The 23652-nt window shown below is 41.0% G+C and overlaps 1 protein-coding gene across 1 annotated transcript in view; it reads left to right on the plus strand.

Moving 5' to 3' along the window:
* Window positions 1-23652, plus strand: part of PLXNC1 (plexin C1) — a 149180-nt gene that overhangs the window by 41289 nt on the left and 84239 nt on the right. The window contains exons 10-17 of the mRNA XM_075856836.1: window positions 2320-2450; window positions 4118-4288; window positions 7191-7272; window positions 12570-12770; window positions 15405-15581; window positions 16363-16468; window positions 19249-19350; window positions 20507-20613. Coding sequence (XP_075712951.1) covers window positions 2320-2450; window positions 4118-4288; window positions 7191-7272; window positions 12570-12770; window positions 15405-15581; window positions 16363-16468; window positions 19249-19350; window positions 20507-20613 — 1077 coding nt within the window. The remainder of the gene's footprint in view (window positions 1-2319; window positions 2451-4117; window positions 4289-7190; window positions 7273-12569; window positions 12771-15404; window positions 15582-16362; window positions 16469-19248; window positions 19351-20506; window positions 20614-23652) is intronic.

Below are 23652 nucleotides of genomic sequence, written 5' to 3' on the forward strand. Positions count from 1 at the left end.
GATAGGGGATACATGTCTTTTGTAGGAAAAACTATAGGTCAAATTTTTTTGGGGGGTTGGGGCTGTACGGCGTTACCTACAGGGGGGGCTGTATAGCGTTACCTACAGGGGGGGCTGTATGGTGCTATTTACAGGGGGCTGTATGGCGTTACCTACAGGGGGGGCTGTATGGTGCTATTTACAGGGGGCTGTATAGCGTTACCTACGGGGGGCTGTATGGCGTTATCTACAGGGGGCTGTATAGCGTTACCTACAGGGGGGGCTGTATAGCGTTACCTACAGGGGGGGCTGTATGGCGTTTACCTACATGGGGGATGTATGGCGCTATCTACAGGGGGGCTGTATAGCATTACCTACAGGGGGGCTGTATGGCGTTACCTACAGGGGGGCTGTATGGCGTTCTCTACAGGGGGGCTGCATGGCGTTACCTACAGGGGGGCTGTATAGCGTTACCTACAGGGGGGGCTGTATAGCGTTACCTACAGGGGGGGCTGTATGGCGCTTTCTACAGGGGGGCTGTATAGCATTACCTACAGGGGGGCTGTATAGCATTACCTACAGGGGGGCTGTATAGCATTACCTACAGGGGGGCTGTATGGCGTTACCTACAGGGGGGGCTGTATGGTGTTATCTACGGGGGGGCTGTATAGCATTATTTACAGGGGGTCTGTATGGCGTTCTCTACAAGGGGGGATCAGTATGGCGTTATCTACAGGGGGGTTCTGTATGGCGTTATTTACAGGGGAGCTGTATGGCGTTCTCTACAGGGGGCTGTATAGCGTTATCTACAGGGGGTTCTGTATGGCGCTATCTACAGGGGGGGCTGTAAAAAAGGCACTATCTACAAGGGGGGGTTGTGTGACACCAAGGGGAGGGGGGGCCCCAGTCAAAAGTTTGCTATGGGGCCCAGTCTTTCCTAGTTACGCCCCTCCTCATGTGTTATGGAATGAAGTCTTATTGCTTATCAATTACAACCTGAGTCCAGTGCATTGGCGTTTTTTTTCTGGAGCATATGTGTGGTCAGGAACTGTTGGAAACCGGAGCCAAATTTACACGGAGAGTCCACAACTGGTGCTAAAGGGATACAAGTGAAGTTAACCCCTTCCCGAAATACCACATACATGTACGTGAGGGAGAGCGGTATATAACTGTATCCTCACATACATGTATGTGATAGTAGACTCACTGGCACAGGAGTTAACTCCAATCCTGGCCATTAACCCCTTCAGCACCACGATCGTTAACAATAAATGTTTACCGGGGCCAGTAATATTGCACTGACAAATAGCAAATGCCCCCAGCTCTGCCTAGGTCTTACCTAGGTATGCTCTAGCAGTCTGACTGTAATGGACAGGCAGCAATGTAATGTCATACAGAAGTAGGACATTACATTGTAGGTAAAAATATATGTATACAAGATAAAGTCCCCTAATTGGGCTAGAAAGTTTTTTCTTATATAAAGTTATAAAAAATATATATCAAGATAGATAAACAAACAGATAGATAGATAGATAGATATAGATAGATAAATAAATATTTTGTATTAGGGCCTGTTCACATCAGCGTTGGCTTTCCGTTCAGGGCTTCCATCTGAGGTTTCCATAGGGTGAACACCTCAATGGAAAGCCAAATGGAAACCTTAGCTTCCGTTTGCATCACCATTGATATCAAAGGTGACGGAAACATTGCTAATGGTTTCCGTTCGTCACCATTCCGGCAGGTTTCCGTTTTTTTGACGGAATCAACAGCGCAGTCGACAGGATATGCCGAAAATGTCTGATAAATGCAGGTTCCACCTCTTGGACCTGCAGCTACCTGAAGTACTGGGAGTTACGGAAACAGCGTCTATCAGACATTTATGGAACATCTTGTGGATATGTCATAGATGTCTAATATCAGAATACCCCTTTACACTCAATATGTCTTATCAAGGTTTCTCCTAATGGGAGACATGGGAAAACAGTTGGGCTGTTCCCACAGAAATTGTTGGTGGATCCCACAGAAATTGTCATGATCCACTGACATAAATGTGATGTCTATGGCCAGTTTTAATGACTGCAGGATTCTTGTGGATTCTGATCACTGTCATTTGTTAGTAGCAGTAGGAAACAAGGCTGAAATGTGACAGAAACTTTCCCTGACTCATTGTATGAAGAGAACCTGCCACACTCAATTCCACTGGTATACTAGGATCTGGGAATTTAGTAAAACGAAACTTGAAATGTCATTATCATTGTAAAACATTCATACAGAGATGACTATTATATAGACAATTAACATTTATTGCCATTACCTTTTATAATGTTTGTTCCTCCCCAGGTTACCATTGATTTTGTGGCAGTTGACAGGGTTTCTTCGGTAGGAAAGAAAAATGTCCTTATTACTGGTGAAAATTTGCAGGATCTGTCAAGGGTATTTTTATTTGGTGCCAGCAGCTGTAAGCCGCAAGTGTAAGTATTTATTTGTATGAAACACATACATATACTTGTTTAGAGCTTTCTGAGTCCAAGACCCACTTTTGGCCGAGACTTTTGTTTGGGACGCCCCTCCCCCACATTACTGTAGTTCACCCCATTTCATCTAACATATTTTAACATCATATGTAACTAGATGCCGATACTTAGCTCCATTAGAAAAATAAGTCCCTGCAACATTGAAAACAATAATAATTGTGTGGGTGGGGGAGGGGCGGGCTTAAGGTATCCTGCTGCTGTGCGTCGCTGAGGCCCAACTATGGCAGCTGATGGTGGGTCATGTGACCCGACCTGCCCATCAGTGGCCATCATTGGCATAGCTAGGGGTTTAACTGGGGGGGAAGGGGCGAAACACACCTTAGTGGCCAACACAAAGTATAATGCCCCTATAGTTGCCCCCACACAGTATAATGCCCCACACAGGATAATGCCCCTAAAGGTTCCCCTATAAAGAATAATGCCCCTATAGCTGCCCCCACACAGTCTAATCAAAAATAGATATTGGGATGCACTCCTCAATCAATTGGCGTGGTGCTAGTAAGGTAGGGACGAGAATCCCACAATATTGAAAATATATAACCCCAGCACTCACAGAGGTACGCAAAAGATCCAGATGCAAATGACCCCTTAGTGCCCCCCACACAGTAAAATACGCCCAAGCTGCCCCCGCACAGTACAATGCTGGCACAGCTGCCCCCATAGAGTATATTTTCCCTATGCGGCTCCCCCATACCCAGTATAATGTCCCGATAGTGGCTAATAAAAAAATAATAAAATAATTACTCACCTATCCCCATTCTCACAATGAGTGTAGGAGATACCTCTGCTCCTCCAGTCTGTGCTGTGTGTGGCTCGACACAGACAGGCACAATGACATCACTACATCTCACCTGTCTGTACTGAGTGGCTCACGCCCGGAATTACACAGTGAATGCTGGAGCAAGGAGCCGTCAGCTCCCTGCTCCAGCATTGGTTTCTGCTGTATCTGCGTCCTGAGGATCCTGATAAAGTTGAAACCGGGACATCAGCGAGTGGCTGGTTTCCCCGCCCCCGGAGGTCTTCATTAGACCCCCCCCCCCCCCCCCCACGGGGTCGCGGCCCACAGTTTTGGAAACATTAGTTTAGGGTATTAGACACTAATTGTACAATGATTTACCTATGGCCACTTTCACACAGCAGTATTTTGGACAGGATTTCTCTTCAGTATGTGTAAGCCAAAACCCGGACGATAAACACAGAAGAGGTACAAATCTTTCCATTATAACTTTTCTCTGTGTAGGTTCCACTCCTAGTTTTGGCTTATAAATACTGATACAAGTTTAAGATGAGTGTATTATTGAGTCCTGGCCCCATCACAGGTCTATTGACCTGAACTAACAGCATTATGGGGATCTATAATGCTGCTAGTTTGGGTCATTAGACCCACGGTTGGACCTGGACTTCCTGCTGTAATATAGGCACAAAAATGTAACGCCTTAGGCTGTATTCACATGCAGAATATTATGCGGTATAATTTGCATATATAGACTTGTTTATAGATATTGGATACAAATAATCTACCATTTTGTTGGTTTTATTGCCCTGTGATTCATATTATTAAAATAACTGTGCTTCAATCATTTCTTCTCTAATTTTCCTTTCAGATTTACGGTGTCCCATCACACAAATAACACACATGCCTTTATCTCCCTGCCACCAAGCCAGAATGAAGTCAAGAGACTTTGTGTAGATTTTAATAGAAAATGTTACCACAGAAGTATTTCGTATGAATCAGTGTCATGTTCTGCCATTGTTCCAAATACTGTGTGGCTCAGGTAGGATGACAAAAACGATATTTTGCTACTTTATTTGGTGGTTGATTCCTTGTTTATATCAACGAGGGTGATAGTCTGCACCCTGGACCTCTGCATAAGCATCTATTATAGTCCTCTTCATCTACTAGCGTCTTTTGTGAATTTAAGATCTGTCTAAAAAAAGAAAGCAAACGCTCATTCGGCTTTTAGCAGGTTGACGTCCTCATATTCATGCACTTATGTCATGGCCAAGCAGGCATGTTTATTTTAATGCGGAGAGGGAGAAGGTCTGCTGCCGGACACTTTTTAGTAGGACAAATTTCCTATACTGCCATTCCTCTTGTCAAAGGGGCGTGTCCCTACACAGTCTGAAATTGTGAGCACAGATTGGACAGTATCAGTCTGTGTAGGGACACGCCCCCAACGGGTAACACCCAGTTGTCAATTTATTGTAGGAGGAATAACAGAGGAACAGCACAACGCATAGTTATAAGAAAAGATGCTCCAGAATCATTCTTTTATGGAAAATACAAGTGTTTACTAAAACAGACATGTCGGAAGAGCTGATTCTTTTAATGTGTATGGGCAACTTTAGTCTGGATTGCATTGCTCATGCGGTTACCCGTGTTCCATTTCTTATAAACATTTTACAATTTTAAGTGTACCTGTATGTGATTTTGTTGTGCATTTATTGTAATGTACAAGAAATGTATGGGTATTCTGTAAAATCCAATTTCCCAGCATCTTCCAATTCAAGCTGCGGAGAGGCTTCAGTGTTTTTCAATGGGATTACTGTCAGGAAGTTCAGAAGAATCCCTGCCCTCATGATCACTGCGTTATTTCACATATATATTGAGTTCTGAAGACCTTAAGAAGTATATCATTACATATCATTAATTGGTTTAATTACACTTTTCACTATAGGTTACAAGGCCCTTAAAAAAACATTGTGTAGGAGAATGTAACTTGGTCTCGTCTCTTAAGGCCCCATGCACACGACCGTGTCCATAATCACGGTCCGTGATTACTGGCACGGCCGGCCGCGGATGGGAGCGCGGTCTGTAAAATAAAACAATAGGACATGTCCTATTTTTTATGGAAGGTTTCTACTGCCCGGACACCTTCCCGTAAATATAAGGTGTCCGTCGGCCATAAAATGAACGGGTCCGTAATTACGGACGAAATCTACGGTCGTGTGCATGGGGCCTAAGGAAGCCGTTACACAGAGTGTATTTCCGCAGCTTTAAAATACGCTGCAGAAAACGTTACAATTTAATCCTATGGAGAAAATATCCTGTTAGGCCCCATGCACACGACCGTGCCCGCAATCACGGCCCGCGATTGTGGGCATGGCCGGCCGACCGACTGCCACCCGCATTTTCGGGCCGTGCTCCCATACAAAGTATGGGAGCACGGCCCGCAAAATGCAAAAGAACGGACATGTTCCATAATTTTCGTAACATTTCTACGGCACGGACACTCATCCGTATCGCTACAGAAAGGTGTCCGCGTTCAATGAAAGTGAATGGGTCCATTTTTGCGGAACGCAATTGCGGTCTGCAAAAACTGAGGTTTTTTACGGTCGTGTGCATGGGGCCATAGACAGATCTCAATTTCTTGCATTGCGGAATAATTTTTCCCATAGGATACATTGTAAAGTTTTCTGCAGCGTATTTTTGCGCGGCAAATCCATCCTGTGTGACTACCTCCTAAGGCCCCATGCACACGACAGCAAAAAACCTCCGTTTTTGCGGACCGCAATTGCGGTCCGCAAAAACAGAGCCATTCACTTTCATTGAACACTGACACCTTTCCGTAGCACTACGGAAGGGTGGCAGTGCCGTGGAAATGTTCCGGGAATTATGGAACATGTCCGTTCTTTCGCATTTTGCGGGCCGTGCTCCCATACTTTAGCCCGAAAATGCGTCTGTCAGTCAGCGGCCGGCCGTGCCCGCAATCGCGGGCCGTGATTGCGGGCACGGTCGTGTGCATGGGGCCTAAGGCCTCATGCACACGACCATATCTGAAAATACGGACCGTAAATACGGTTCCGTATTTCTTTATAGTCATCGGCAACTCATCAGCAACGTACCCATTTCTGCTGAATGGTATCCGCAAATACGCTCCGCAGTGCATCCGTATTGCATCCGTATATACGGATCCGCAAAAAAAGATGCCTGGTTGACTGGAAATCCCCTTTTTTGTTGCTTAGTAACTTCTGTATTTGCGGATGGCAATCCGTATTTGAGGTCGCACCTCCGTAGCCATCCGCAATTTTGGCTTCCCCCATAGACTTCTATGGAGAAGTCCGTGCCGCAATTGCGGACCAAGAACAGACATGCTCCATAATTCACGGCACAGTTCTGCGGCACGAACACTCATCCGTAGTGATACAGAAAGGTATCCGCGTTCAATGAAAGTGAATGGGTCCGTTTTTGCGGACCGCAATTGAGATCCGCACAAACGAACCCATTCACTTCCATTGAACGCGGACACCTTTCCGTATCGCTACGGATGGGTGTCCTTGAGCTTCTAGGTAGTTTATTTCAAAGCTAGGGTATTCAAAAATAAAGATAAATGAAATAACTTGTAGCACAGTTGCATTGGTGTATAGGATATATACCAATCAAAATAAAAATGTTTATACTTTCAACTGTTAAAAGTATTTAAGGGAAACTAATCCACCAGAAATGGCATATCATTTTTCTATTTAGTACGATGAACATTACAAGTCATATAACATATTGCTTTTCAAATAGATTCATACTTATCTGCACACTTGCATGAATATATATATATATACAAGCATAAGCAATAACTGTTGGGATTAGCATTCTCCTATTTAGACATTTGCGTTATTAAGAAATACAAACTCCACAATTCCCCTAATCCTTCTAACATCGATATACATTATTTTTTTTAGTGGTGGTCGAAATCTCACAATATCTGGTATAAATCTGGACTTAATAGATAATATCACAATTTCAAAGAACAATCTGCAAAGCGTAAGGATCATACATTTATTTTTATCAATCAAAGCTTGTGTTAAAGGTCTCTCTTTAAAAGAGCTGCATTCCAGAATATGATGCGATTATAAATTGCTTTGAACGTAAAGCTGGCCAGGTATATATTTGTCATTAACAATTATAATGATTTTACGACTAAAAACATTTGGTCCCAAGTGATGGAAATCTGCTCCATTGACTGGAACACATGACTTATGCATCAAAATGTTGTTTAGTAAACATTACAATCGCACCATTTATATAACTATCATCCGCTCCAGTCCTGTTTCCTCTGCCCATACATGACAGTTTTATAAGTATACAGGAAAAGCTGCCATTGACTGTGGGCGGGGGTAGCAGCACTCACAGGCTCTCTCTATAACTCCTGGAAGCATTTAAAGAGTCTCTGTCACCACATTATAAGTGCCCTATATTGTAGATTATGTGATCGGCGCTGTAATATAGATTACAGCAGTGTTTTTTTATTTAGAAAAACTATTTTCACCAAGTTATAGCTTTATACTAATTAGTTTCTTAATGCCCAACTGGGCGTGTTAGACTTTTTGACCAAATGGGCGTTGTGGAGAGAAGTGTATGACGCTGACCAATCAGTGACCAATCAGCGTTATACACTTCTCCCCATTCATTTACACAGCACATAGCGATATAGCTAGATCACTATGTGCAGCCACATAAACACACACTAACGTTACTTAAGTGTCTTGACAGTAAATAGACATCACGTCCAACCAGGACGCAATGTCTATTCACAATACCGACACTTCGCTAACGTTTGTGTGGGACTTAGGGTATGTTCACATGGCGGGGGTCCGTAACGGCTGAAATTACGGGGATGTTTCAGCCTGAAAACATCCCCGTAATTTCAGCCGTACCGGCATGTGCAGGCGCTTGAACGCCGCGTCAATTACGGCCGTAATTAGCGCTGCTATTCATTGGAGTCAATGAATAGCGGCTCCAATTACGGCCAAAGAAGTGACAGGTCACTTCTTCTACGCGGGCGTCTATTTACGCGCCGTCATTTGACAGCGGCGCGTAAATATACGCCTCGTGTGAACAGACAAACGTCTGCCCATTGCTTTCAATGGGCAGATGTTTGTCAGCGCTATTGAGGCGCTATTTTCAGACGTAATTCGGGGCAAAAACACCCGAAGTACGTCCGTAAATAGGCCGTGTGAACATACCCTTACAGCAAGACAAGCGTAATCTCGCTGTAAATGAGAGCACAGCGTGATCTCGATGTGCTGTGTGAGTAAGTCACACACAAACGTTACCGAAGTGTCGGGATTGTGAATAGACATCGTGTCCTGGTTGGACGCGATGTCTATTCACGGTCAAGACACTTCAGTAATGTTAATGTGTGTGTATGTGTCTGCACATGGTGAACAACGCAGGATCACTATGTGCAGAGTAAATGAATGGAGAGAAGTGTATGACGCTGATTGGTCAAAAGTAAAAACACGCCCAGTCGGACATTAAGAAAGTCATTAGAATAAAGCTAAAATAGGTCATAACTTGGTGAAAATAGATTGTTTCTCTAAATAAAAAACACTGTCGTAATCTACATTACAGCGCCGATTACATTATGTACAAGATAGGCCACTTATAATGTGGTGACAGAGCCTCTTTAAACAGTCTTTGGGTCTGTTCACATCACCGTTGCCCTTCCGCTGAGGGGTTCTGTCGGAGGTTTCCCTCGGGTTAACCCCTCAATGGAAAGGCAAGCGGAAATCTAAGCTGTAACAGGGTGCCATTGTTCTTGATGGAACCAATAGCGCAGTCGACTGCACTATTGGTTCCGTCAAAACTACGGAACCCTGTCACAATGGTGACAGACGGAAACTATTAGCTAGGTTCAATGGTGAGTGAAACGGAAGCTGAGGTTTACGTTTGCCTTTTCGCTGAGGAGTTAACCCGCCGGAAACCTCAGACGGATCTCCTCAGCGGAAAGCGACGGAGATGTGAACACAGTCTTTTACATAAAAATGCAATCATGGAAAACTAGGACTGGGTTCACATATTGTGATTAAAGGGTTATTCCCATCTTCATAAATCTAGCTATTAAGCTCACCCTTCTAAAGTTATTACTTTTTGTAAATACCTTGCTTTATCCCATTGATGTAGTTTTATTGTTCATGTCGCTGTCAGTCCCTCTTTGTTTGTAGCTCGTTGTCTAGGGATCCGGCCACTACTATTTACCTTTAGCGGTGGCCGCGCTTGCGCAATAATATCCTCTCTGTCCTTAGGAGAGGATGTCAGTTCTCTCGTGAACACTCATATCAGCGCATGCGCATTAGATGCCGGCCCGGCCACCGTTCATGAGGACACATGAACGGTCGGGTCCAGGTACTGCATGTTAGACATGCAACTGTATATGATGATAAAACATGTTATGCTTAGATACAGTGGACAGTTTGAAAATCATCTGCTGTTCCGCAAGGAGGAGAAGTGGCTTTCTGCAAGGGGGGGAAGTGGGTTACAGAGAAGGGTGGCGGGTGTTGCAGTGAGTAGTGGCGTGGGTGCTTTGAAATTCACAGTGTGTTAGTCTCAATCAGGCTTACCATGCCTGGTTGAGACGATCGGTCTCCCGATGCTGCTAGAACTACATTAGCTAGCAACGTCGGGAGCGCGCACACTGCAGAGCAGCTTAATTGACATCGAGCCGCTCACGCCCTTTTTTATAAAAGATAACCAGTTCTAGCTGAGTTATCAAGTTTGTTTTTTAACAACAATTTATTTATAATTATTTCTGTTTAGAATGCATTAAAAACAAAATTGACTCAACTTGGGAATAACCCTTTAAAATTTAATATATCTCATCAATATTGTGTATGTAACAATTTTCGTGCTCCAAAATTAGCATAATTTCTGTGCTCTAATGTATAGCTCAGACCTACATCTATTTAACTAATTATTGGGACGTCAGTTTCATTGAAGCTAAAAATTGCTACTTCTAGACAAGGAGAGCTTACCATAGTCATGCAGACAATGTTGACTTAAAATAGCAGCTCAGGCTCAATTATCGCTTGGTCATTACTTCTCCTTTTCACTTCACAAAACTGGAACTTACACTTTCAAAAATGTGATTTGTTAATGACCTTTTTTAGCTTTATACAATCTTACTTCGAGTTCATTCAGACAAACAATTTTCACATCTGGTTGCTGTCCGAGTGTAGAACAGACAGCACGTGGACCAAACACTGGCCCATTATAGTTATTGGGCCAATTCAGACATCAGCTTTTTTCGCGGACCATTGGTACGTGATGAAAAAAATCGCAACATGTTCTATCTTTGCCAATTTTTCATGCAGGAATGGCCCATAGAATAGAATGGGTCTGCTTGAATAATGAACGGCACACAGGTGCCATCCGTTCCGTTCCATTTTTCACCAACAGTTACCAGGAGACAATTGATAAGTGAAACTAGAAGGTAGAGCCAGAGCAGAGTGGTCCTGAATATAAGACATGGTCAGTATTCACAAATACACACAAGAAATATATCACAATGGTCTCTATGCGGTAAGCAATAGAAAATGGCGTTTCCGTGGCCATGACCATCTTGGAGGTGTTTATAATGGGTTGGAACTAATGAGAACATTCTTTCGTTTGTTTTCATGGATGTGAAAGACGAGTGGTGCACTGATATAATTCGGACAGAAAAAACTGATAAACTCCAGGCAATCTCAGAAGAAACTGATGCAAAATCGTTGTTTTTTTGGCAATTTTTTTACTCAATTTTAACAACGCTCATCTAAATAAGCTCTTAGAAAGCCTGGGAGAACCTCTAAAACACAAGCACTATGTACATATGTATACTTGTATGATGCTGGGCACACGCACGCACGCACACACACACACAGCAACTGTTCTTAACAGATTAAGAAATGAATGACATCAGTTTGCTTTACTTTACCAATCACCCACTCACCACAATGATTTTAAAAAAGAAAGAAAAATTGATCTTGATGGATCCTGTAAAAAAAAAATTGGAAACTATGTAGCCATGGAGATTACTCACCCTGATTAAATTACCTCTTCACTCCAATATACAAGCACTTCTCATACTCTAAAGTTTAAGGCTGGGTTCCCACATAGGGTTAACGCTGCATAATTTCCGCAATGGAATTCTCTGCGGAAATTCCTCAGCATTTACAGTAACAAAGTGACTGAGATTTTAAAAAAAAAAAAAACGTTCATAAATAGACCTGTGGTGCGGATTCTAAATCTGCAGTATGTCAATTTATGCTGCGTTTTCGGTGCTTTTCTGTTGTGGGTTTTCCCTATTGAATTTAATGGGGATGCAAAACCCACAACAAATAGCCAAGTGTTGCAACACTTGCAGCGGAATTGCATCGACGCTTTCTTCGGTTCTTCTTCCAGGCCAGCCTCCTGGGATGACGTTTCATCCCATGTTATTGCTGCAGCCAATCACAGGCTGCAGCGGTCACATAGGCTGCAGTGCCATCCCGGGAGGCTGGACTGCATGATAACAGAGGGACGCGTTACCATGACTATGACCGGGGTAAGTATGAAGGTTTTTGTTTTTTTCAGCGGAAATTCATCACGGAAAACTGCACCAAAATGTGGTGCGTTTTTTCAGACAAAGTGTGCAGCGGGTTCCAGGTTGGATACACCGCATATCCAACCGTGGGAACCCAGCCTAAGGGTACATGTACATGCAGTGCCTCTGCCCCCCTCTTGCCACTTTGGTATATTACCAACAGATGTTATACTGTATTGAATGTGATTTTATTAAATCCTATTAAACACAGTGTGGTTAAAAGCTGCTTCTTTTACAGGACATGACGCACCTTTTTAAAACCACAGTAGGCCTGATTTGTGCAATTTTTTGGAGCTTTTTAGATATTTTTTCCCGACTGATTACAGTTTGGAAATTCCACAGCGCATTAATGTAGCAGCAAAGGGATGAGATTTGAACAAATCTCATCCACACTGCAGAAAAATCCACACAAAAAAAAAAAAAAAGCTGAAATTGACCTGCGATGCGGATTCTCAATCTGCAGCATGTCAATTTATTTTCCGTATCTAAAGCGCATGGTCAGCTTAAGAATTGTGTTTCCAAGATTCTATCTACAGAACTTTGAAAATTTAGCAAGAATTATGTAGAGAACATTTGGGACAGGGTTATCCATGTAATGTAATTTTTGTCACTTGAAACATTTAATAAAAGAACACATAATACACAATGTATGTGGATTTACTTATATTTATCAGTTGTGTATTACCACATATTATATTATCTTTTCTGTATTTTCCAGATAAGTAACTGCTTAGGAAATTCATCACACTGCCATTTTATGGCTCCAAAATTAGGTGAAACCAAGCAGACTTTCAATGTAAACTTAACCATTCAAGAAATGACTGTGATGTGCGGAGAATTAATATATAAGAAGAACCCTACTTTTAGTACTTTTTATATACTCAGTGACAACGATGACGAAGTTGAACTCCAAATAGAGGTAAATGTTACAACATATTTTTATTTTACTGGGGTAATTTGCCATAGATTATGTGCTAAATGTAGCAGTGAAATATTGCAGTTAATAAATCAACAATAATGTATTTGTATAGAGAGGGGAAGAAATGGACCTTCCCTTAAAATGTGTCTACGCGTCTCTTCATCCTTATGATGGCCACCAGCCAGTTTAAAAGAAAATATAATAGAAAACAAAGCTTTTTAATAAACATCCTCCATTTATTTTATTTTATTTTATTTTCATTCTTATCACTACCACGGGTTTTATATTTGTTTATCCTCGGAGATACTTGCTTCTGTGCTCATTGTTGTCTGCTGCTAAATAAACGTTTTTTTACTTGCCAAGAAAAGCAAGGCATGATAGTTGACTTCTCATCTAAATATGTTGTGGCACTGATATGTTGTTTTCACTTTTCAACTGTAAGCCTGAAAAACTAATTTAGTATCTACCCTCTAACAACAGCAAATACTATAGTACTATACCCAACAAGTTACTGACAGTGAGACCCAAAATACTTAATACCACTGAAAAAATAGGCCATACTTACTGAAACAAGGGCTGGTTAAAATAATTATAGGGGCATATATAAGGGCGCTCTGTGGCTGCACTGTATATAGGGGCACTATCTGACAGGCACTGGAATTGGGTAATTTTCTGACAGAAAAAATATATATTATTGTTGAACCTGGTTTTGTACCACTTCTCTAAACAGAGAAATCTCTGAAAAAGTGTCACATGAGTTTCATGAATGTGGCGTTGATACATCTGATGTATTTGCTTCACTGTGTATATAGGTTCTCTGGTTACACTATGTATTGGGTTATTTTATGGCTGCACTGTGTATATGGCTCTTCCCCTAGCTGACACTGTTAATATGGGACTTTCTGGTTGCTCTATCCATGGGGAATCTCTGGCTGTACTCTTTTTGCGGGCTCTCTGGAAGGCACAGTGTAAAGGGACATTGTCTGAATGGCATTGTGTACATGGAAGCACTCTCTGGCAAACCCTGTTTATAAGGGTCCTGGCAGGTACTGTTCATGGGGGGGCAGCTTTCAGGCACATTTATGGGTATAGTACAGATGTCATTGCTTTAGAGTAACATACAAAACATTTTGAGTATGTGGCCAGAGAGATTAGGCATGTGCTGTAAAAGAGTGCAGCCAAGGATGTTGGTGTGGTATGTCATAGCTGGAAGAAGCCCTCATGATGGTCCATGATAAGAAGTACAGATGGAGTCCAGATGGAAGAGATAGTATTAGAATCAAAAAAGACGTCATTTGATTCAATTGTTGCTTATTGGGCTTTTGACTGAACCTGTTCAGTACTGCATTCGCTTATTTGGCCTGCTGCATGATTATGCCATGTAGACCATCTGTATGGCACAGCTATTTGGCATCTGTATGGTGGTAATAGTTGTCATGGTTTGGCGTGATAATTTAGCGACTCTATCGTGTTATTATTCAGTCAGTGTATGGCAATATTATTTATTTAGTTTATGGCTATTTTATTCAGCCAGTGTATTGCAGTATTATGCCGTCAGTGTTTGGTGGTATTATTCAGTCACTGTATGGTGTTATTATTCATTGACTATGTGTTGGTATTGGGGTTTAGAAAGAAAAAAAATTCTGCTGTAGATTTTAGTGTGAATTTTTGCCAAACCTGTGGCAAAATCTGCATGTGTTACATGCAGATTTTGCAGTGGATTTCCACCTTTGCATTTCAAAGGGTAAAATCTGTACCAATAAATCTGCTACAATCCCACAACGTATACCCATAGACAGTCACTGCATGAGAGTATTATTCGGGCACTGCATGACAGGACTGTTTCCAGTTTTGTGCACTATGGTTGTACGATTGTATCGGACTTGCAATATTGTATTCACATCAGGGTTGTAGGTAGGCTTTTGTTCACCTGGGGATGGCTTGTTGGCACTCGCCCCACACCAGCATATGCCCTGCCAGCTACACAAATTATTTACATTATGTTATGTACTTTTTTTTTATTGGAACTATGTCCAATAATGCAGTGCTTTTGGAACTGTTGCCAAAGCATTCAGGCACATCAGAGAGTCAAAGCCTGGACATTTTTTTGTGGTGTGCTGTTCTTCCTGTCCATATACCCCAACCCCCTTGCCCAGGAGGCACACCCTGGCAAGATGAATTTCATAGGAGGGTAACAGCTTCTCAGCTCTACAATTGCTGACTTCTCATTCATGCAAAGATGAGAATAATCATAAGGTATTAGTTACAATTTCAGCCATTATATGCAATCTCTCAACCTGGTCCTTCATTTAAGTGGAATCAAAACTGCTTTAAAATATGACATACTCGCATATACAAGGGTAGTTATTTATTGACGCAGGGGCAGCATTTAAGTAAAAATGTTGCCCTTTTATCAGTAAGTATGGCCTATTTTTTTTAGGTATGGTACTACACCGGATGGTCAAGAATATGCACCTGGATGGGTAGGGTAATATTTTACTGGAAACAATATAGTTGTGATTGTAGTATCAACCCCAATCATTTGATAGACTTTCATCTCCTTTCAATAACCTTAAAAATATTAGTTAATATAATTATTGGACTACCCTTAATTCAAGTTTAATGAATCTCCAGAAAACAAAGGATGAACTGGAAATTCAGGCTCATGAAATTAAAATCCAAATACATTTCAAGGAAAAGGTACTAATCTGTGAATTATGGAATGTAACAGTATTCATTGAGAACACTATAAAGTGTAAAGCGAAGAAGAATTTCCTAGGGAAAGTTGATATCCAGAAAATACGGATTGAGGTAAGTTATTATGATAATGTTTTTATAGAGGTGATGCAAAAAAGCTAGTGCAAATACAATTATAAAATGTATAAACTAGTATTTCTTTGGAAATCTAACATTTTGTCGTCGGCTTGTTATACATGAAAGCAAATAAATATATATATATATATATATATATATATATATATATATAGTATAGTACCTGGTTTTATATACTGGTTGTGGGTGTTTGAACAAGGGCAATACCTTATATTAATACTATTCCTTTTTGATGTACTGTTTACATGGGCTATATGTTTCCTGTAGTTTGGCGTGATTACGTTTATCTATAATGTCCTATATACATTTAAACTTGAGAGACATGATCATGATAGTCCAACTATCAGGCACTAAATTGATTTTGCTGTATAACAGAATAAGCCATAGAAAGAGGAAATGGGCCAGGGGAGAACCAATCACAGGACCTTACAAACTAAAGATGGCCATTTACCTTAGATAGCTGTCGGCAGGAACGCTTATTCGACCAACAGCTATTCTTCCCAACCACCCATGAAGATGCACGCTTGGCCAAGCATGAAAGTATTCTCAATGGGGAGGGTTTACTTTTATTACACCAGAAACAGCACCACAATTGTGAATGGGCTGTGTCTGGTATTGCAGCTCAGCCCCATTTACTTGACTATGGTTGAGCGGCAGTGCTCTAATCTCGGACAGCCCATTTAACATATTTTAAGAAATCATTGCTGTGCCTTTTTAAGCCTGTAAAATGACTCATTTCCCTATTTCATTATTGTTCAAGGTTATATTAGGCAACTTTAAAACGGAATTAAAAAGACATAATCCAAGCTCTGTCCCATATCTTTTCATCCTCCTGATTGTTCCAATTCTTGTAATTGTTGTTATTGGTAAGTATATGACTTGTGTAATATTATTTCTGCCTATTTGTTCTTGTCATCAAATACTTCAGTCATCATTGTCATAGCTCATACTGACCACAATTATACATAAGCCAGTAGTTAATACATTAGAATATCCACCCAGTATACAAGTTTCTTTCATTTGAATTTTTACCAGACGTTATTCAGGTATGGAAACTGAGTTTCTGTAGTTACAGAACAGAAATTGCAGAGATGCACTCACTAAAAAATGATTTTCTAAATGTGTTTAGGGAACAGCACTTCTCAGCAGTCTCACCACAGTCATATGGTCCTATTTCAATATGCAAATAACACACAAGAAAAATCGGAATACATTTCTCCATAAAATCACTAGTTATTAGTAAATGTAAAGCTGGTCGTTTACATATATAAAGATTTTTTTCTTTTTGAAAAATTTCTCGGAAAAGGGCCACAAATTAAAAGATATTTCCTATCATACGAAATAGTATTTATGTCTATCGCCCCCATTCATTTTTTCTGGCAACTATTGTAGCATTTATTACTACTGCCTGAGAAAAGTTTTAAAGCAGGAACGATCAGTTTAGTAGGAATCTGTTTCTGCTTTAATAAATTATTATTCTGAAGATCATAAAATCTGTTGCATTGTTAAGGATTATTGTTACGTCTATGGCCAGCTTAAAGGGGTTTCCCATACTAGTTATGCCGCCCCCTGGTGTCCTTTTGATTCCCTCTCAGAATGTACTCCTAATGTGTTCACTGCAGGCAAGTAACTGCATCTTGTGTGCTCATTCTTATTGGCTGGCCTGCAGAATCGCTGATCGCTGCCCCAGTACAGGAGGGTCTGGGTGGTGTTACTGAGCCACTGGGCATGTGTGTTCACAGATGTGGACACTCTGAAAGGGAATTAAAAGGACACCGGGGGGGGGGGGGGGGCATAACAAGTATGTAACAGCAATATCTGCACACAAGAGAATTTTTTAAAAACATTATTCCAATTGAAGCATTTTTATGTTTAATGTGATCTAACAGAGAAATGTAATATTTAATCATTGAACAACCCATTTAGAGAGGACCTATCACCACGATTATCCTCTCTATTTTATTTGAAAGACCATTAATAAATACTTATCTAAATATAACTCATCAAAAAAAAAAGGTCAAGAAGAAAAAAACATTTTTTATATAGGCACCTAGCATGTAAATAACCCAACTTACCACAGGAGCCAGGTCTGAAGTTCTTGATAAGGAGACCTTGTCATGTCCAGTGCCTTCACATAACCTCCTACGGCAGCATACTGTGTAAAGCCGCCGATCTCGCTAGTTATCGCAAGTTTTGTGGACCTGACTAAAGAAGATCTATCAATAACTGCTATATAAATGCTGTAGACGTCACTCTTTTAGTCAGAGTAGCAGCTTTAAACTGTATGCTGTGTGGGTGGTTATGGGAAGATGCTGGGAATGACGGGATCTCCTTACAAGGACGTTTGGACCCAACTCCTGCGGTGAGATGGGTCATTTACATACTGGGTGTGTGACCTATATAACGTTTTGTTTTTTCAATGAGATATTCAGATAATTTTTTTTTCTTTCTTTTGGTGGGGTTAATGATTTGTTAAATAAAGCAGAGAGGGTAAGTCTGGTGGTAGGTCCTCTTTATGCCCTTGAGTTGTCCTTCTTTGTTTTAAAAAATCCTAGGCATCCATTTCTTAGATTTTTTGGGGGAATTGTTGGGCAACAACCAACATGATATTGCAATATGAAGCCTACCATGGGTCACTTAGCTTTCCTAGCATCCTAGGTGGTAAATCTGCTTAGTAATGTAATGATAACTAAGAAGCCTTTCAGTTCAGTAGTCGAGGAAAGCTGTATGTCAAACCCCGACAGCCACATTAGTAATAGCCCAGAAATCAATATAACTGATTATTGGCTGAATATAATTTCAGCAATTTTAACAGAAGGTCAAATGACAATTTGTATTATAAGATCAGCAAATACTTTGATACCTGCTGGCGCACACTGACCACAACTACAGACCTGAAAGCAGTGTAAAAAGGGAATGTGTTAAAAAGTATACCTCATGTGGTCTGACTATTTAGTAGAAAAGGTCTGCAACTAAACAATTTTGAAGACTACACTCAGAGATGTATGCATTTGCAGTAATTCCAGGGAGAAAACATATAAAGCTCAAATATGTGTACATTTTATAGTATAACCAAACAAGTATAGTAGTGATCACCCACCAATTAACATCATTTGTATCAATGAATAGCTTTGTTAGGGGGTTGATCAAAAGAACAGTTATTATATATTGCCTGCATCCAGACTGAATAGATAAACCAAAAACCAAGAAAGATGCAATATCCAATTTTGCGACATTAAAATATTAAACAATCTTTATTGACAAATCTGAGACATAAATATGCCTTAAAAAGGTCCACAGACACACTAAAAAGAAGACGACTAAATCACAAGCTCATATGTATGGAATAATTGACAGTCGTATGATATGCATAGATCATATCGAAGTTAAACTTGACATAACAATGCAAATGGAAATTCACAGAAATGTATGCAAAGTGATGGTTACAAATAAATAATCAGCATTATTGAAAGGTATATAGATATCAACATCTATAGACAATCATACTGACCCATAGCAGAATACAAAAATAGAGCAGTGGATTGGCGTCCACACAGACGCGTATTTCGGCACACTCGCTTTCATCTGTGTACATTTTGTATGCCCCAGCCTAGTAATGCACATGAAATGTTTTCTATCTATTTAGCTGCCTTTTTAATTACAAGACACAAATCCAAACAACTCAGTAAAAAACTTAGCAAAGAGCTTGAAGAACTAGAGTGTGAAATAAGGAAAGAGATTCGTGAAGGTGAGTCTACTCAGCATCAAACTATGCAAAACCTGATTGGCTGTTATGGGCAATTTTTTTCTTTATAATAGTTTGTATGTAAACATATGATAGAAGTAGTCTTCTGTCACAAGTAGAAAGTTGCCTAGGTGATGGAATAAATTTGTAAAAAGTCAAAGGTGTAACTTAAAGTTGCCCCCCCCCCCACCTACCTTGTGCAATTTATAATACTGGCATCTTCTTATGGAGCAAAGGGGCCTTTTGACTGCCACCGACACCAAGGCAAAAGTGCTACTGCTACCTCTGCACCCACCTGTTAGTAAATTTAATCAGGACAACACCGGCATCAATACAGTTTGTGACCGCTCCACTATCGAGGAAGGCCCTAACTCAAACCGATTTAGGTTAATGTGACAGCTTGACAGGCAGCAAAATTCTACAAATATCAGTAGCTTGTGCACCTAGGTGAGCTTCCCTGGACTTACCTAGGTGCTGAAGTCTTCTGGCTGTTGTCACTTAGAACAGGCATTGATTCAGTCCCCAACCTCACCACAGTAGAAGCAGAGACCTATATTTCTGCGATAAACCAATTAATCCAGGTGCAGGTTTTATTGCCCTGGTCTACATGTCCTCCCCAGCATATGATTAGGGCACCTTGACTGCAGTACAAGAGTTTGGAACAGGACCACGCTCTTGGAGACGTTCTCGTAATCTCCAATCCAGTTTCATAGACAATGGCATGGCAAACTCTAGTGACTCAGGTGGAGGAACATGCAGGAGAAAGGCGGGTGCTATCTACATATGGGTGCTATCTACATGGGGGGGTCAGAGTGAGTCCCTGATGGCACTGTCCATATGGACAGTGACGTCAAGGGCTTTCCCAAGACAGGAGTCCCTGGCCAGAGATCTTGCGATGCTCTGGCCGGGGACTTCATAGTTGAAAGCCCAACATCACTGTCCATATATGGGCAGGGACGTCAAGGGCTTCCGATACTGCAGCCGCCACCCCCCTCCTGGACACCCTAGGTACTGCACCCCCAGTGCCTAGTGGAAAATACGGCCCTGCACTCTATTGACATCAATGAGAATTACAGGATAGATAGATAGATAGATAATGATTTATGTGTTTAAATAAAAATGTTCATAAATAGATCAATTTTATCTCTTTTACTTGAAGGTTTTGCAGAACTTCAGACAGATAAAGAAGTTGTGACCGTAGAAGCGCTAGGGACCATTCCTTTCTTTGACTACAAACATTTTGCTTTAAACACTTTCTTTCCAGAGGTAAAATTTGCATTTTAGCGGATTGATAATATTTAAATGATAAAATAAATCTGGTATTTAACCCCTTAAGGACGCAGCCTAGTTTGGGCCTTAAGGCTCAGAGCCCATTTTTCAAATCTGACATATTTCACTTTATGTGGTAATAACGTCGGAATGCTTAAACCTATCCAAGCGATTCTGAGATTGTTTTCTCGTGACACTTTGGGCTTCATGTTCGTGGTAAAATTTGGTCGATATATTCAGTCTTTATTTGTGAAAAATTGCAAAATTTCGAGAAAATTTACAAAAAATAGCATTTTTCAGAATTTAAATGCATCTGCTTGAAAAACAGACGGTTATACCACCCAAAATAGTTACTAGTTCACATTTCCCATATGTCTACTTTTGATTGGCATCGTTTTTTGAACATTCTTTTATTTTTCTTGGACGTTACAAGGCTTAGAACATAAACAGCAATTTCTCATATTCTTAAGAAAATTTCAAAAGCCTTTTTTTGAAGGTGCCAGTTCAGTTCTGAAGTGGATTTGAGGGGACTATGTGTTAGAAACCCCCATAAAACACCCCATTTTAAAAACTAGACCCCTCAAAGTATTCAAAACAGCATATAGAAAGTTTTTTAACCCTTCAGGCATTTCACAGGAATTAAAGCAAAGTGGAAATTAAATTTGCAAATTTCATTTTTTCTGCTGAATTTCAATTTTATTCAATTTTTTTTTAGTAACAGAGAAGGTTTTACCAGAGAAACACTACTAAATATGTATTGTCCAGATTCTGCAGTTTTTAGAAATGTCCCACATGTGGCCCTACTGCGCTCGTGGACTAAAACACAAGCCCTAGAAGCAAAGAAGCACCTAGTGCATTTTGAGGCCTCTTTTTTATTAGAATATATTTTAGGCAGCATGCCAGGTTTGAAGAGGCGTTGAGGTATCAAAACAATGGAAACCCACCAGAAGTGACCCCATTTTGGAAATTACACCCCTCAAGGAATTCATTTATGGTTTTTGTTATCATTTTGACCGCACAGTTTTTTCACAGCACCTATTTGAATTGGGCTGTGAAATGAAAAAAATGATATTTTTTCCAATAAAATGTCATTTTTGATCAAAATTTCTTATTTTCACAGGGAACAACATACCCCATTTTGTTGCCCAATTTGTCCTTAGTGCGGCAATACCCCATTTGTGGTGATAAACTGCCGTTTGGGCCCATGGGAGGGCTCAGACGGAAAGGAGCGCTATGTGTTTGTTGGAGTCCAGATTTTGCTGGATTGGTTTTCGGGTGCCATGTTGCATTTGCAGAGCCCCAGAGGTATCAAAGCAATGGAAACCCACCAGAAGTGACCCCATTTTGGAAACTACACCCCTCAAGGAATTCATTTATGGTTTTTGTTATCATTTTGACCGCACAGTTTTTTCACAGCACCTATTTGAATTGGGCTGTGAAATGAAAAAAATGATATTTTTTCCAATAAGATGTCATTTTTGATCAAAATTTCTTATTTTCACAAGGAACAACATACCCCATTTTGTTGCCCAATTTGTCCTTAGTGCGGCAATACCCCATTTGTGGTGATAAACTGCCCTTTGGGCCCATGGGAGGGCTCAGAAGGAAAGGACCACCATTTGGCCTACTGGAGCTTTTCTGGTGCTAAGTCATGTGTGCAGAAGCCCCTGAGGTACCAGTACAGTTGAAACCCCCGAGAAGTGACCCCATTTTAAAAACTACACCCCTTAAGACATTCATCTAGAGGTGTAGTGAGCATTTTGACCCCACAGGTACTGTGTAAAAGATAATGCGCAGCAGATGGTGCAGTGTGAGATTTGCAATTTTATATATGTATATGCCATTTCAGTGTCCAATATAGTGTGCCCAGCATGCGCCACCGGAGATATACACCCCTTAAATTGTAATGTGGGTTCTCCTGGGTACGACAATACCCTACATGTGGCTGTTATCAGCTGCCTGGGCATACGGCAGGGCTCAGAAGGGAAAGATGAGGGGGGTAAGCTGTGCGGAGTGCATCAGGGTAAATTGAAAATCAAGGGATGTATGATACATTTTAAAACAATCTTTTATACAGAGCCCTGGTTTTTCGGGACACGTGTCACATTGGTATATTGTGTTCTTCCTTATCCCCCTCTTATAGCAGACTCTGCACCTCTTTTGACTCTTTCCCTTTCCACCGGTTTGGGGACCTTCTCCTGGAAAGTGTTGCCCTGGTACGATGCGCCCCCCCTTCCTGGTCCCTAAAGATTAGATCTTGAAATTCCAGGAAAGTTCCCCTCTGGCCTGCACATCGACGTAGCACATACGCATTGTACAAAGCCATCTGTATGATGTGCCCGGCCAGCTTCTTATACCTCACCGCATGGCGCTGTAGGGCTTCAGGACTTGATTTGACAAGTCCATCCCTCCCATGTACCTATTGTAGTCCAGGATGCAGTCTGGTTTGGGGGTGGCCTTTCCTTCATATATCCTAAACCTGTAGGTATACCCTGATGCACTCTCGCAGCTTATACATCTTCACGCCATACCTTGCCCTCTTACCTGGCAGGTACTGGCGGAATTGAACCCTCCCTTTAAAATGTACCAGGGACTCATCAATAGAAAAACACTTCTCGGGGGTGTATGCTTGGGAAAACCGGGCACTGGAACGGTCTAATAGGGGTCTCCGTTTATACAAACGGTCAAAACTGGGGTCATCTCGGAGTGGGCACGGCTCATTATCAGTATAATGTAAGAAGCGAAGTATTGCCTCATTTATTTATTTTTTTAGGTTCCAGTTCATTTCTGAAGTTGCTTTGAGGGGCCCATATATTAGAAACCCCTATCAAACACCCCATTTTAGAAACTAGACCCCTCAAAGTATTCACAACAGCATTTAGAAAGTTTATGAACCCTTTAGGTGTTTCACAGAAATTTAGAGCAAAGTAGAGGTGAAATTTACTCTTTTTATACCATTTTTTTTATAACACAAAAGGATTTATCAGAGAAACGCAACTCAATACTTATTGCCCAGATTCTGCAGTTTAGAGAAAT

The sequence above is a fragment of the Rhinoderma darwinii genome, chromosome 3, assembly GCF_050947455.1.
Source record: "Rhinoderma darwinii isolate aRhiDar2 chromosome 3, aRhiDar2.hap1, whole genome shotgun sequence".
NCBI classification, from domain to species: domain Eukaryota; kingdom Metazoa; phylum Chordata; class Amphibia; order Anura; family Rhinodermatidae; genus Rhinoderma; species Rhinoderma darwinii.